The 15,453-nt window shown below is 35.3% G+C and overlaps 1 protein-coding gene across 9 annotated transcripts in view; it reads right to left on the bottom strand.

The window, feature by feature from the left end:
* The window catches only part of FAR1 (fatty acyl-CoA reductase 1), a 63,183-nt gene that overhangs the window by 14,679 nt on the left and 33,051 nt on the right, over positions 1–15,453 (bottom strand). For 8 of the 9 annotated variants that reach the window (XM_019754476.3, XM_019754478.3, XM_019754481.3 and 5 more), the window contains 6 exons: positions 8,980–9,159; positions 7,053–7,230; positions 5,952–5,996; positions 5,714–5,832; positions 4,673–4,740; positions 2,754–2,925 (listed from right to left, as the gene is read on the bottom strand). In XM_019754476.3, the coding sequence (XP_019610035.1) occupies positions 2,754–2,925; positions 4,673–4,740; positions 5,714–5,832; positions 5,952–5,996; positions 7,053–7,230; positions 8,980–9,159 (762 nt within the window). Of the gene's footprint in view, positions 1–2,273; positions 2,446–2,753; positions 2,926–4,672; positions 4,741–5,713; positions 5,833–5,951; positions 5,997–7,052; positions 7,231–8,979; positions 9,160–15,453 lie in introns of all 9 variants that reach the window. The other variant, XM_019754474.3, reaches the window with a different exon arrangement.

Here is a 15,453-nt window from a genome sequence, read left to right as displayed (position 1 = left end):
ACAGAAACCATATAGCCCTTTTATAGTAGGTGATTCCCCCCAGGGACTCCCAACCTTCTATGGGCAGGAAGTAGGTTAAGAAAGCTATTTAGTTGCAAACACGGGCCATTTTTTAATGGAAAAAGAAGAATGACTCACAAGGCAGCCACCAAGAGCCTTCGGGAACTCCCAGAGAGTAGGACTGAGCCCTAAATAAGAAACCATCAACACATACCCTGCTGGAATTTCACACTGTTATGGACCAGTGATTGCTGTGTGCCTCCTATTTTCTCTTCTTTTTGCACAAGACTGTCTAAAGTCATTTTCCTATGCTTGTCTCACCATTATATATTGGACGTGTGGGCAGCAGGTAACTTGTTGTTCCAGTTCACAGGTTTTCAGACCAATACTTAAGGAAATATACCTGCAAAACCATTTCTAAAGAGCCTCATTTGCAATTACACCAGATGTAGCTGACGAAACACTGTCTTCAAGCTGATGTCAGAGGGGTCATGGGGGAAGAAACAAGTGTATTTTCCAAGTAGAAGAAATATAAATTGTTGTGGCCAGGAGGCTGCCTGTAGCAAACTACACTTCCCAAAAATGGCTGCAACAATACTTTTCATCTCATTTGTTCATATACACGATCTTGACCAATCTCCACATCTCCTGTCCATGAATCTTGGAGGACTTGTGACTCACTTGTGACTAAAAGAATGAGGCTGAAGTAGTGCTGCATGATTTTCCTAGGTAGGTCACAAAATGTGTGTAGCTTCCACCTTGCCTGCTAAAATGCTTCACCTTGAAGCCTACAGTTTTCATGTAAGCAGTCCAATTCTCCTAAGGCTCCCACTAGTCCTTGCAAACAGACTGTATGAGATCCTGACACTATATGAAGAGACAGTGATACTAGCTGTTCCACCGCATGCATCCCTTTCAGCTCCATCAGACAACAACCACATGAAAGATCTCCAAGCCAAAACTGCCCAGTTGATTCCTTCCCAAATTCCTGATCCTGACAGAAATAATAAATTGAAACAAATAATAAAATGACTGCTGTTTTGAGTCACTAAATTTGAGATGACTTGTTATGTAGCAACACCTAGTATAATTTAATAAACATGGGTTATTCACTCATTTTTTAAGTTTACTAAGCCCCCTTTGCATTGTGATATATTTAACCCATTTTACTTTTTTGATCTAGTGTTGACTTTTCTGTTCTAACTTGCAACAACTTTATTAATATCAAGAAAGCATACAATGCCATCACTCATAAATTTACATCTGTTTTAGCCACAAAAGAATGCTGCCAATGACAAATACTGCACTTTTCAGATCATTCTAGAAAACATGAAAATACCTTTGATGTATTTTGGATCTTTTTTCCATTAAGCAGTTCTTTACCTATTCTAAAGTTGTTCAATTCAACACCTCTCACATATTTCAATACATAACATATAGATTTAGCAACATAATGGACAAATGAATCCACAGAAAATCCCTACAAGTAACTCAGATCCTGATACACTATAACTGGCAGATACCTCACTTTTACTTTTTGAGCAGTTGATGGAAGTTCTGGAATCAGCATCTTCTTTATACATAAATAGTCAAATCCTGAACTCTCCAATCAAAGGCTCCACTGTAATGCCAATGTAGTTAAAAAAGTAAGTATTTTTATAATACATTTCACTATAATTGTGGTAAAGACAGAAAGACTTTAAGTTTGTGGGTTTCAAAAAAAAGAAAAGATAAAAGAAAAAAGGCTGTAACAACTATAAGAAAACAAAGTTTTCCATTTGTTATTAACTTTAAAAAAAAATACTCTCAACCTGGAAAATTAGTCAAAAACTGTAATTACCATATTATAAGCTGAATGGGCAACTGAGATAATTCAAGCCATTAATTTTCTAGAAGCATTCTATGTTTTTTCATACAAAACTGAATAATCTACTTAAAGCAAAACATTTTAACTTTAAACCCCTATAAAGCTACTCTATGTTTTTAAGAGGAAGAGAAGGGCTCTACTTCAGCTTATAATAACAATGACAATCTTGATGTTAGACATTTCCTATATTATGGGATTTTGGAGGATCAATGGCCCAATACGATAAGATCCAGTCAGTCTCCCCAAATATCCCTAATTGATAAGAAATGTCTTAGCATCCTGACTGTGATTGTGATTAATCAGGTTAGTATTCTAAGGATAAAGCTCATGCTAGCGACTTCTCCTCTGTCCAGCAAGCTTCCACCACCTTACCAATACAGAGTGTATTTACTGCTATTCTTCTTACCACGGTTCCTGACCTGTCAACCTGAGTGCAAGATCGAGCAATAATGCAGGTACTGTATGTCTGACACCCTTCCAATAATGAAGCAATAAGTTGTTGGAATACAACTTAACATTGGGGCGCCTGAATACTTGATTTAAAGGATTCATCTTGAAGGAATGATTTAGATAATATCCTGTAGGAAAAATAAGCGTCAAAGCATTTTGAATGTTATTTGTTATTCAGAAAAAATACCTAAAGTTAGACCTAGAATTCAGCACATGACAATAATTTATTATCCAAACTTTAGAATAAATTAGAGTGAATTGTAACACTACCTTTGCTTTTCTGACAAAGTCTTAAATTCAAGAGTCTTCTCATTCACAAAAGGCCATTAAGCCTTATCATAAGCATAAACAAATAAAGAGTTAATAGGCATTTTAGTGTAAGCACGGGCTGTTTAACAGTCAGAGGAACAGATAAGACAGAGCTAGTCACCATTACCTTGGGCTTCTTCCAGTCATCCTGAGGTAGATATCATACAGGAATGCTGGGGCCTTATGGCTTACAGCAATCCAGTAATGATATAAAAGGTGATTGGAGGTTAGATTTACATTGGGCCGTCTGAAGGCCTGTTCGAGAGGATTCCTCTTGAAAGTGGAAATTACATGGTATTCTGAAGAAGAAAAGTTGTGTAACAGCTTTGATAATAACCATGTAATGAAGTTTTGAAAAAAAAAATCATGTTTTTACAAAGCATTTTACCAAAATGTCAAGAGTTCGTTCATTTAAAAAACAAACTGTTCTACTCTCTATAGTAGCTAAGAGAATATGGGTGTTAGACTGCTGAACTCAAGTGGTTTTAAAACTGCCACTATTTATGAATTTTATTTAGGTGAATGAATTTTTGCTAAAATTCACTCTTAAAAATCCTTTTAATGTTTTACCTATGTCAGTTTACAATGTCACTTTCTATATTTCACCTCTCACGATAGCTTCTTTCTTTCTGTTCCTCTTTCCAGATTCTTATTACTGTACTTACTTAAAAAAGAAAAGGAAAGTCATCATCCTTTGCTTGTGAATAATTAAGATGCTCAAATCAACATACATCAGCAGCTTAAAACAACCCCAAATTAACTTCTACTATAATTTATTTAGGTTATGCAATGTCGACACAATCAAATCTATTATCATCTATGTTAATACTTTAGTGGAAATGTATATTGAGACACTCACTAAAAAATAATGCTCAACTTAATTTTTACTGAACTTTATAATACAAAAAAAGATTACAAAAAATACCTCTCATTTGAAGTGTTTTAAAATTATTAAAAGAATACTATTTAAATATAATTATCATAAAATTAAAATCACCCTAGATTTTTTTTTCTTATATGCTCTAATGGTCAATCTTTACATTGAAATAAAAAAGCTATAGAAAAACTGTAGACGAATGACATAAAAGATTTACTTTAAAATCAAAATTGTTCTACAAAGGTAACAAAAATCGTTCAGTTAGAGGTAAAATAAGACCTGTTAATAAATCAATGCCATATATACTGTGTTTCCCCGAAAATAAAACTTAGACCATCAGCTCTAATGCGTCTTTTCGAGCAAAAATTAATATAAGACCTGGTCTTATTTTAATATAAGACCGGGTATAATATAATACCGGGTATAATATAATATAATATAATATAATATAATATAATATAATATAATTTAATATAATACTGGGTCTTATACTAATTTTTGCTCCAAAAGACGCATTAGAGCTGATGGTCCAGCTAGGTCTTATTTTCGGGGAAACACGGTATTTTACTTTAAATTTGAAAGCATCAACCAACAACTTAAACATGATTCAATTTTAAGAGGCTTTAAGTTACAGTATTCCCATTTTAGAACACGTAACAAAGCATATACACTACCTGCTATGAATTTGTCAATTTATATAGATTAATAAATATAATGGAAAATATTCTAACAAAATGTACCCTACTTGCTAACTCCTTCATTTATTACTCTTTGGACCACTACCTATCTCCTGTGATATACCAACTCTTGTAGTTGGAAGTGCTATTGCCTATGGATAGGCAACATTAGCATTGAGAGTGCCCATGAAAGAAAAAAAGCACTGTTTCCATGCCACAGGTATCTATGAGGGCTGCTGCAAATGGCAGCAGAAAAAGAGTAAGGATCAGACAAGGGTGGGATGGGAAGGAGATATATAGCAGGATATTTTTAAATTTGCAAAACATTATTAAGGACCACAAGGCAGGTAGATATTCTTAAGATGGCAATTAAAATAAGAATAAACTGGTAATTCAGTGGCCTTAATTTCTCATGGATTATTCTGACATAACTCAAAGAACATTTTAAGTTAAGATTTATTCTAACATTCAAAAACACAGGTAAAATCATACCAACTTCACCCCAGTGGAAAGGATTAGTGCTGCCTGTTGTGCAATTATACACCATGATGTTCCTTGGTCTGCAAAACAAAGATCAAAGCAATGAAATATAAAAAGAGGCCTAACTTGTTCAATCTAAATCTTATATGATATTCAAGTAGGCAAAAATGAGGATGGGTACCTTTTCTACATTATTTTTTAAATTATGCTTATAAGATCAATTTTTGTGTCTATTAATGACTATAATTACCCTTCCACTTCCCCTACCAACAATATTATTTAAAAAATACAAATTTTGTGTTTTTATATTTTACTTCCTTGTATTAGCAGGAATATCTGTTGTTTTTAAATGTAAGAAGAACGACAAATAATCCCAGTTTTTCCTATCTCCTTCTCATTTTCTGATGTTCTAGTTGAAAATATTATAGACTGAATTCCCTTTTCGCAGAAACCATATATTCATATAATCATATCCCAGCTTTTTTAAGATATAAAAAATACTGACTTCAAAAATAAGGGCAGTTTTATTAATTAGAAAACAAAAGTTACTGAGCCTAAAGTTTGTGTCACCTGTAAATACTCCCTTTTAAAAGGAGGCCCATGAGTTGATTAAAGCTGCTCTACTGTAACATGTTTGATATATGTAAGCTATTCTCTGAATTTTCAGTTCTTTATGTTGAGTTTATAGCAAATTTTAGTACGGATTAAAAAAATCATCAGGGGTGGAGGGAGTTCATTTTTAATCTCTAATGAACTTGTCCATCCTGCAGGTAGTACATGAGAATTAATATAATATTAATTCTTAATTACTGCTAATGGAACCACTTGCTATTATTGTCTGTGATAAGCCAACTCTTGCAGTTGGAAGTGATAATGCATATATATATATATATATATATATATATATATATATATGCATATATATATATACACATACATATACATACATTGATATGGGAATATCAAGACTGAGGGATTAACATTAGTCATAGTTCTGTTTTCCATTCTCAGTTACTATATATATGTAGCAAGCAACACTGTCACCTCATATACCTATTAATTCCGGAATACCAGGCTGCCGCAAGACTCGTGTTGACAACTACATCTACAGGAACAAGATCTGCAAGGGCATTGTTGGAGGCACGCATTGTTCGAAGAATTCCTTTCCCTGCCTTTGTTAAAATTAAAAACAACACTTTAAGATCTATAAGCCAGAGTCCACATATACATATAAATACAGAAAACAGAAAAACAAATACAGAATATTAAATATATCAAAAGGTTTACTTACCGCAATAAAGAGACCACTTGGTCCATTAAAGTTATCAATCCATCCCTAATACAAAAAAAAAAAAAAAATAGGAAGCTTATAAATATTATGAAACTAGAGATTTATTATTTGAAATCTACAGTTCCACCTATATACTTGGTAGTTCTCTTCTAAAAATGCAAAGTTAGACTTAGATTCAGACCAGAATATTTTTCCCCGTCCTACATTAAAGCAGTCTTCCTCTGGGATTGCAAGTGTCTAAGTAAAATCATTTTCAAGGTGTTACCTATTCTTCCATTAACTCTGAAATGAGAATTTTATAAAAAGGAATGCATATCTGTCGAATATTTTTGCTAAATTAAGCCTGTTCAAGTTTGATTTTATGCTATTTAACTGATGCAGTATCCTGAGATCAGGGAGAAATGGTAAATTATCCTCAAAATTACTGAATAAAACAGAGGGAAAATAAAACAATCTCAAAGCAACAAGAAATGCTACCATTATAGAGACCTAGGTTGTACCTAAATCAATTTATCTGTTAGTTTATATCTATGTTTTCTCTTATTCCAGGGATTCCCAAATACCATAATGACCTGCTTTTCTATAGCAAATTATCATAGAAATCTTTATCTTTCTTAGCTTGTGATCTCTATAGGGAAGAATCCATCTTTTGGAAGGCCTGCTACTTTTTGGTACTAAAAATCAAATGAAATAAAGTAGGATCTTGAATATTCTCGTCTCTATTCCCTTCCACTCTGTTGCAAGAGAAACTAATCAGCAAATAAATTTAAAAGCCAACAAATGTTTATTTGTCAAAAGTCCAAGCTCATCAATCACAAAGAAAACACATAGCTCATGGTCTCCTTTGACTCAAGACAACATTAGTGTCTTTGATTTAATTTTCAATAAGATTTTTAAATGTTGATCTGCATTTCTATACACACAGCATTACATCAGAAGTAAAAGTACCAAAAAAGTGTCTCTTTCTATGAACAGAAACAGCTTTGCCATACTAAGCCACGTGAATAAAACGTGCTCTCAAATCAAACAGCTGCCAACTCCTCAAGAGAGCTATGACTTACATTTTCAATTTCAATTATTTAGAGATTTCTAACAACTTACCGGAAAAGGTTCTTTCCAACTGGCACCAACAATCGATGGCCTTACAATGGCCACATTTAGCTTTGCTCCTTCTTGTTGTACAACATATTCTGCCAATGCTTTCGTGTATATGTATGTATTAGGTCTGTCTCCTATCAATTTGGGGGTGATATCATTTACTAGGCCATCATCCATCCACCTGGTAAACAAAGAAATTGCATGCAAAAATATTTTCAGATGTTTTACTATAAAATGAAAAACCACTTAGCTTGCATATTCAAAGATATCTGTTGCTCTGACTGACATGATTTCACAACTTTTACTAAAAATGTGGATGCTAGTCTTACTTTCATCAGACATTGATTACAAGTCCACATCTCTTATGCCCAATATCTATATCCAAAAAGGTCTGAAAACCTAGAGTTCTTTCATAAATCATATGGTATGTAACAAAAGCTAATCTGAAATGATTTATGATTTTTTAAAATACCACTTCATATGTGTTTGATCAGGGGTGCTACCTCAGATCTAACTGAAATTATTTCATATTATATAGTATATAGGTTATATTCTTTCGAAAGTCCAAATAAATTCCAAAATACACCTGGCCCCAAGGGTTTCAGATTAGGAATTATAGATCAGCATATAACCACCTAACAGCGTAACATGTTAATTATATACAATTGCAATGAACACAGATTTACAATATAAAAGGTTTAATAATTTCAATATTTAAGGTGAAGCACTGAAAACTGTATGCTCTCACTAGCAAGACTAACAAAAAGTAGGGTAAACTATAAAAATAAATTGAACCATGCTATACAAATTCAATTATCAACCTACTATGAAGTCATAAAATTCCTCCAGTTTTCTCAGTGTCTCTGAAGAAAAAGTCTACTCTGATAATCTGTAAAAGGAGCGTGATATAGTAGGTGATATATCTATGGTCTTTCCCAGTCTAAATATCTGATTCCAATGTTATGTACTTGTTTTCAGACACTTTTCCCTTATTGCCTATAATACTGTGCGTAGTATAGTACTTGTATACTCAATACACCGTCACACTCTAATGATAGTCATACTGAGAAGGAAGCATAAAATGGAGACTATCAAAATAAAGTTTCTTCTGGAAGCACTTTTGTGTGTGGAAGGAAAGAATAATAATGAAATTGAAGGGCAGTGGCTACTAAACTTAAGAAAAACTCCACAGTGGAGACCGGTTTTGAAAAATGAGAAAAAGAGTCGCTACATTAAAAGAAAAACAACATGCTGGCTAAACTGCGGACTTAGCCAGGAAGCCTTATCACTGGAATGAGTTTACAGATCCAATCTACGAGTTATCCTAAAATTATGTTAGGTAGATTTCATTGTAAGCAAGGAAAGAAGATACTAATATAAAATTAGAAGGTTACACGCTCTTTCTCAGTAACTTAAATGTTTGGAAATATCAACTACGAATAAGAGAAAAAGTAAAAAGCTTCGTTAACTTCCACTCAGCTTTTCCCAGAGTTATTAAAAACTTCTGCTGACTAACCTGTAAGCAAAATGAGGTAGATATTTGGGACCATCTAAGAATGGAGTCAGAAAACAGAAACTAGGTAATTATCCTAAGAATGTCTCAGTAAGCTCTCATACTTATTAGAGGCCCTAATATCATGGATGAGTGGTTCAGAGGCTTTCCAACCATCACACTTGGTCGAAAGTGAAAGCTCCCAACTGACTTCACCAACAGTCATTTAGATATAAATCTAGACAATAAAAAAACACAGTAGATAAAGAATAATTTTTCTGAATAAAGAAGAGATAAATGTATACATATGTGTGGGTGGAGAAGAGAGAAACTGAAATAGACCAAGAGATACATATAAATAGATAAACTTGGATCTAAAGTTTTAGCATCAAAGTTTTAGCATCAAAGCAAACATATGTAAATTTCAAACAAACATACTCTAAAGAGTCAATCAGTTTCTTGGGATCCACAGGCGGTGGGTAGACTACTTCATCAATATGCTTTCGATTGCAGTAGGCATATGCTGTAGACACATGCATGAACACTTCCAGATTCTTCATTTGTTGGGCAAGGAGAATAAGCTGTCGTGTAGCAATCACATTTAACTGAACAGCATCTCTGTAAATGAAAAAGTGACAATAAAATACTGGGACGCTGTGTCATTTATTTCACCTAAGTAAATCTTATTTCCATTGGAGAGACAGAGACAGAGATTGTTTCTTTACAATTGATTCCTTAGCTTTGCTTTTGTGTATTTTATTTCAATATAAAGTATATCCATTCTATTAGTCGTGTTTAAAAAGAAATATTTTTGGGGTCCAGTCAAGATGGCGCAGTAGGTAAATGCTGTGCTTACCCTCTCTCACGAACCCATCAAAATTACAACTAAACTACAAAACAATCGTCATTAAGAATCGCCTAAAATCTTGCTGAATCGAAGCCCTACAACTAAGGACATACAGAAGACACCTTGCGACTGGTAGGAAGGGCAGAGATGCAGAATGAGCTGGTCCCACACCCACGTGTGACCATTAAAAATTGGGAGGAATATCTCGGCTGGAGGTTTCCCACCCCTTGCCTGGAGAGAGGGATCCCAGCCCCTGCCAAACCCAGGGTTCCAGTGCTGGGGAGAGAAGACCCCATAATTTCTGGGGACTTTTTGTGAAAAACAGCAGAGGTTGTGACTGAGTAAGATGAAGGTGGCTGGAGTCCCAGGCGCTCCTCTTAAAGGGACCATCCACGGACTTACTCACTGACAGAATCACTGGCTCTGAACTCCAGGACTGTGACAGCAGCTGGAAAGGTGGCAGAGACATATGGTGGGGAACTGAGTTGTCTGGCTTGGGATGGGGGCTAGAGGGGTAGCTTTCTCCTGGACTGAGGAAATTTCGGAAGCCATTGTTTCTTTGTTGAGCCTTTCCCCTTCCCAGAGTGCAGACGCAGGCAGCCGCCACATCTGAGTGTCCATCAAGCTGCCATTCGTTTGCCACACCCTGGTGATTCGAGACCCCACCCCGCCCAACTTTCGGGCACACCCAAGCCACTTCTAGTGACTTTTTCATAAAAACCGCCTGGTTTAGCTCATGCTGCAGACTTTCCTAGGGTCTTTCAAAGGTTTGTGGAACCCAGACAAGCAGCATCTGGCTTGAGCATGCCCTGTACCTCTGGCTAAGCGGCCCCAAGCCCGGCACTAGCGGTAGCTGGCCTTGGTTTACAGCTTGGCCTCTCGAGGCACTTCCAAGCATGACATGGGCAGCAGCCATCTGCAGATTCTTTGTGGCTCCTGCCAGGTGGCTCCATGTGGGGCAGGGGCTATGGCTGAACTTGACCTGTAGTGCATCCCCTCCAAGGTGATCCTGGGACTGGTGCCCCCAGTGGCCAGCTTCGAAACGAGCTGGAGCATCACCCAGCCATCTCCAAGAACAACACAGCCAACGGGCAGATTGGGCAGGCACCAGAGTCCTGCTGAGGCAGACCCTGCTCTGTAGGATCAGCCCCTGCACCACAAGTCCTCCACTGTAGTCTCAGCCAGTCCTCACAACCAGTGAACCCAAGGGTCATTCTCTCCCACTGATGTACAAATAGCAATCAAGGCTCAACTACAAGAGGAGGGCACACACAACACACAAGGGACACACCTGGAGTGCATGGCTCTGCGCCATTGAGCCCAGTCTGCTTTGGCACACCTACTACATAAGTCCATTCTACTAAGACCCGAAGACATAGCAGCCCTACCTAGTACATAGAAACACACACAGAAACGCAGCCAAACTAGGGAGACAAAGAAACATGTCCCAAATAAAAGAACAGAACAAAGCTCCAAAAAAAGAACTAAACAAAATGGAGACAACTAATCTACCAGATGCAGAGTTCCAAACACTGGTTATAAGAACGCTCAATGATTTCAGGGAGAACTTTGACGAAAAGATAAGAAATATAAAAATAGAGATAGAAAACATAAAAAAGAACCAGTCAGAAATGAAGAATACAATAATGGAAATGAAGAATACATTACAGGTAATCAATGGTAGAAAAGATGAAGCAGAGGATCGAACCAGCAATGTATAAGGTAAGGTAGCAGAGAACACCCAATGAGAACAACAAAAAGAAAAACGAATCCAAAAACCTGAGGAGAGTTTAAGGGGCCTCAGAGACAACATCATGCGTACCAACATTTGCATTATAGGGGTACCAGAAGGAGAAGAGAGAGAGCAAGGAATTGAAACCTATTTAAAGAAACAATGACAGACAATTTCCCTAACCTGGCGAAAGAAATAGATACAACAAGCCCAGAAAGTTTGGGACAGAGAGTTCCAAATAAGATGAACCCAAAGGGGCCAACACCAAGACACATTTAATTAAAATGGCAAAGGTTAAAGACAAAGAGAGAATCCTAGAAGCAGCAAGAGAAAAGCAGTAAGTTACCTACAAGGGAGCTCCCATTAGACTGTCAGCTGGTTTCTCAATGGAAACTTTGCAGGCCAGAAGGGATTGGCAGGAAATATTCAAAGTGATGAAAAGCAAGGACCTACAATCAAGATCACTCTACTCAGAAAAGCCTTCATTTAGAATCGAAGGACAGATAAAGAGCTTCCCAGACAAGAAAAAGCTTTAAGGAGTTCATCACCACCAAACCAGTATTACAAGGAATCTTAGAGAGACTTAACACAAAAAAAACCCTGAAAATATGAATAATAAAATGGCAATAACTACACACCTATCAACAATTACTTTCAATGTAACTGGATTAAATGATCCAATCAAAAGATAGGGGGGGGCTGAATGGATAAGAAAACAAGACCCCTACATATGCTGCTTATAAGAGACACACTTCAGATCTAAAGACATACACAAACTGAAAGTAAAGGGATGGAAAAAAATATTTCATGAAAATGGAAACAAACAAACCAAAAAAAGCTGGGGTAACAATACTTATACCAGACAAAGTAGATTTTAAAACAAAGACTGTAACAAGAGAGAAAGAAGGACCTAGCAAGCCAAATTCTGGGTAATTATCCAAACAAACCCAAAATGCTACTTCGAGAGGACATGCTCATCTATATGTTCACTGCAGCATTATTTACATAAGCCAAAATAAGAAGGCAACCTAGGTGTCCCTGAATGGATGAATAAAGAAGAGGCAGTACATACCATATATACAATGGAATATTACTCAGATGTAAAAAAGGAAATCTTGCCATCTGTAACAACATATATGGACCTAGAGGGTACTATGCTGAGAGTAATAAGTCAGACAGCAAAAGACAAGTGTCATATGATTTCACTTATAAGTGGAATCTAATAAACAAAATATAACAAATGAAACAGGAACAAACCCATAGATACGAAAATATTTTGATGGTTGCCAGATGGGAGGGGATTTGGAGGGGTAGGTGAAAAAGGGAAGGGATTAAGAAGTACGAATTGGTTGTTACGCAGCAGTCGTGGAGATGTAGGGTACAGCATAAGGAATATAGACAATATTGTAATAACTAGGTATGGTATCAAATGGGTACTAGATTTATTGGGGTAGTAGATGGGGGGATTGGGGGCAGGGTGGAACAGGTGAAGGGATTAAGAAATACAAGTTGGTAGTTACAAAATAGTCACAGGGTTGTAAAGTATAGGGAATACAATCAATAATACGGTAGTAACTATGTATAGTTCCAGGTGGTACTAGTCAGGGGGATCACTTCCTAAATTATATAAATGTCTAACCACTATGCTATACACTTGAAAATAATATAAAATAATATTGAATGTCAATTCCAATTGAGACATTTTAAAAGGGGGAAAAAGATCAAAATTACTGTGATAGCATGGTTCCAATGTCAGATAGTCGCTGGACTTATCATGGTGATCACTTCTTTAGCATACGGAATATAATCAATAATGTGGTAATAACTCTGTATAATGCTAGGTGGGTACTGCTGAATAACTATGACGTATACTTGAAACTAATATAATATTGTATGTTAGCTATATTTTAATAAAAATCTTTAAAAAATAGAAATAAATATTTTCTGATTATAAAATAAATTTCGGATTAGAATTTAAAAAATAAGAATACAAATTAACAAATTTAAATTACCCAGAAACAAACAGATAATTTCTGTTTTTGGCTTTTCTGTATATATTTTGAAGTTACGTTAGATTTCTTTTGCATCTTGATTTTTAAAAGTATATTATTACATGATATGTATGTACTAAAGAAGAAGAAATTAGAATGGTTAAGTAATTTTAAAATGCTATGGCAGAGTCGCCAATAAGGGTAAAAGAGTGAAAGAAAACTCAGAAATATTAAATTATATTAACATGTAATCAAGTAAGAATGTTTATTACCTTCTTTGTAGCAATTAATCCAAATAGCTTTTTAAGGCTACTTACAAAATTCAAAAAGGTAGTATAATAAAACTGGTATATAAGTTATAAGAGGTACATGTAGGACATCAAAATGATCTATATATCCCCTTCTTGAGATTCATTTGAAATAAATAATTCCACAAATACACAAGTAAATATGCAGACTAATAAGTGAAGCATCATCTAGTAATAGCAATAACCTAGAGAGCCCAAATATTCATTATTAATATAATGATTTAATAAAGTGGATATTTTACCACAATGAAAGATTATAGTCATTAAAATAACTATGACAACTATAAAACATGGAAAATCTATAAGAATATTTTAAAAATACATACACTATGAAGTGAAGCAAGATTAAGAACAAGAGTCTGGAATAAGACCTTGGTTCAAATCCTGACTTGGCCTACCTAACAGCTAGGACTAGGTGTCCTTCTAAAGTCACTCAGGCTTCAGTTTCCTCACCTGTAAATTGGGACAATAATGGAATCTACCTAATAGGATTTGTATAAAATTAAATGAAATAAATAGCTTACAAGTAATTAGCATTATCCCTAATACAGTCCCAGAACAAGCATTCAATAAATATTACTTAAGGTAGTAAGACAATGGGTGGTTTTTGCTTTCTATTAAACTTTTGTTTATATAGCTTGATAGTTGAGGGGGGAAAAAGCTGAAATTCTCAATACCAGTAATACTTTGATAAAATTGGCATGGTAATATACTTCTGGTGACACTATACCTGATAAAACTGATCTGAAAGAGTCTAGGACAAAATAGGAGGAATTATAGAAATGATATAATTAATCTAGCTAACATACTAAAATTAACTCAGAGGAAACACTTGTTCTAACCCTAATTTTTCAAACAGAAATTAAAATTCCATAAATTTGCTAAAGTAAGTGAACATTACATAAATTATGGTATATCAACATGATGGAATATCATCCCATCACGTAAATTATACCTGAAAAAAATTAGAAATACGGAATTGTTTCTTTAAGTAAAATCGGAAATTCTATGTTTCCATTTTATGTAAAACAGTATATGTTCAAATACAGACCACAAGGAAATTTAAAAAAAAAATAGAAATAGTTTTGACTACGTTCCAAAATTTTTACATTTTCATTATTTAAGAAAAAACCCAGCCATTCTTTTAAGGGGCCAGGATATGTCACAGATAGAATTTGGACCACTTGACTGTAAAGCAGTACTTTGATGTCTATCATATTTGCAAAACAATGGGGATGGGGAGGGTACAGTTTTGGAAGAGGTATACAGAGAATATTCTGTTACAGGTTCCTGAGGACGGGACAAGAAGTTCTGGGTCACCAGGAACAAGAAGTAATTCATGAGAGTTTGAAAAACTCCTGTGCCTTATTTTTTCTTTTAATTCAATAGTATCCAAGAGCCTATGAAAACATACTGGCAGGAAATTTTTTAAAAAATGAAATAAACTGGATTGGAGGTCTTATAATTATGAGTGTATCTTTTTTCTTCCTTATTGCAACTTGGGTAGGGGGAAATCTGTTCAAATGCAAATCCAGCAAAAAAAAAACACACAAAACCATTTCACAGAGAGGATACTGTCCACTAGACTGTAGGGCAATGTGCTATTTTCTTTTGCATTTGCAAAACAATAGGAGTAGGGAGAGTAACGTTTTGGGAGCAGCACACAAAAGATATTCTGTTACAGGTTCCTGAGGATGGTGACAAGTTTCTGGGTCACTGAAAACACGGAATAACTTGAGAGAGGAAACACTCTTGTGCCTTCTTTCTCCCTGCCCCCTTTTACTCTTACCTGTACCTGAGAGCTCAAACCTGAAGGCATTTTTGTGCCAACAGAAGAAACTCTTAGTATCTCTGCCAGGTTTACTTCACTCTATTTTACCACTACCCAATTTCTACTCCCCTGAAATTCAGGCTAAGACCCTAACATGTTAGATCAGAAAGCATTTAGTACTAAACAAAAATAATGTTCTCATTATGTTTTGGTTTTCTAGAGTCCTAAATGCATCCTAAATAACATTGGTTTTGCGGTGAGAG

Source organism: Rhinolophus sinicus, chromosome 14 (assembly GCF_057876585.1).
Source record: "Rhinolophus sinicus isolate RSI-liver-muscle chromosome 14, RSI-T2T, whole genome shotgun sequence".
Lineage (NCBI taxonomy): Eukaryota > Metazoa > Chordata > Mammalia > Chiroptera > Rhinolophidae > Rhinolophus > Rhinolophus sinicus.
This window is presented reverse-complemented; position numbering and strand designations above follow the sequence as displayed.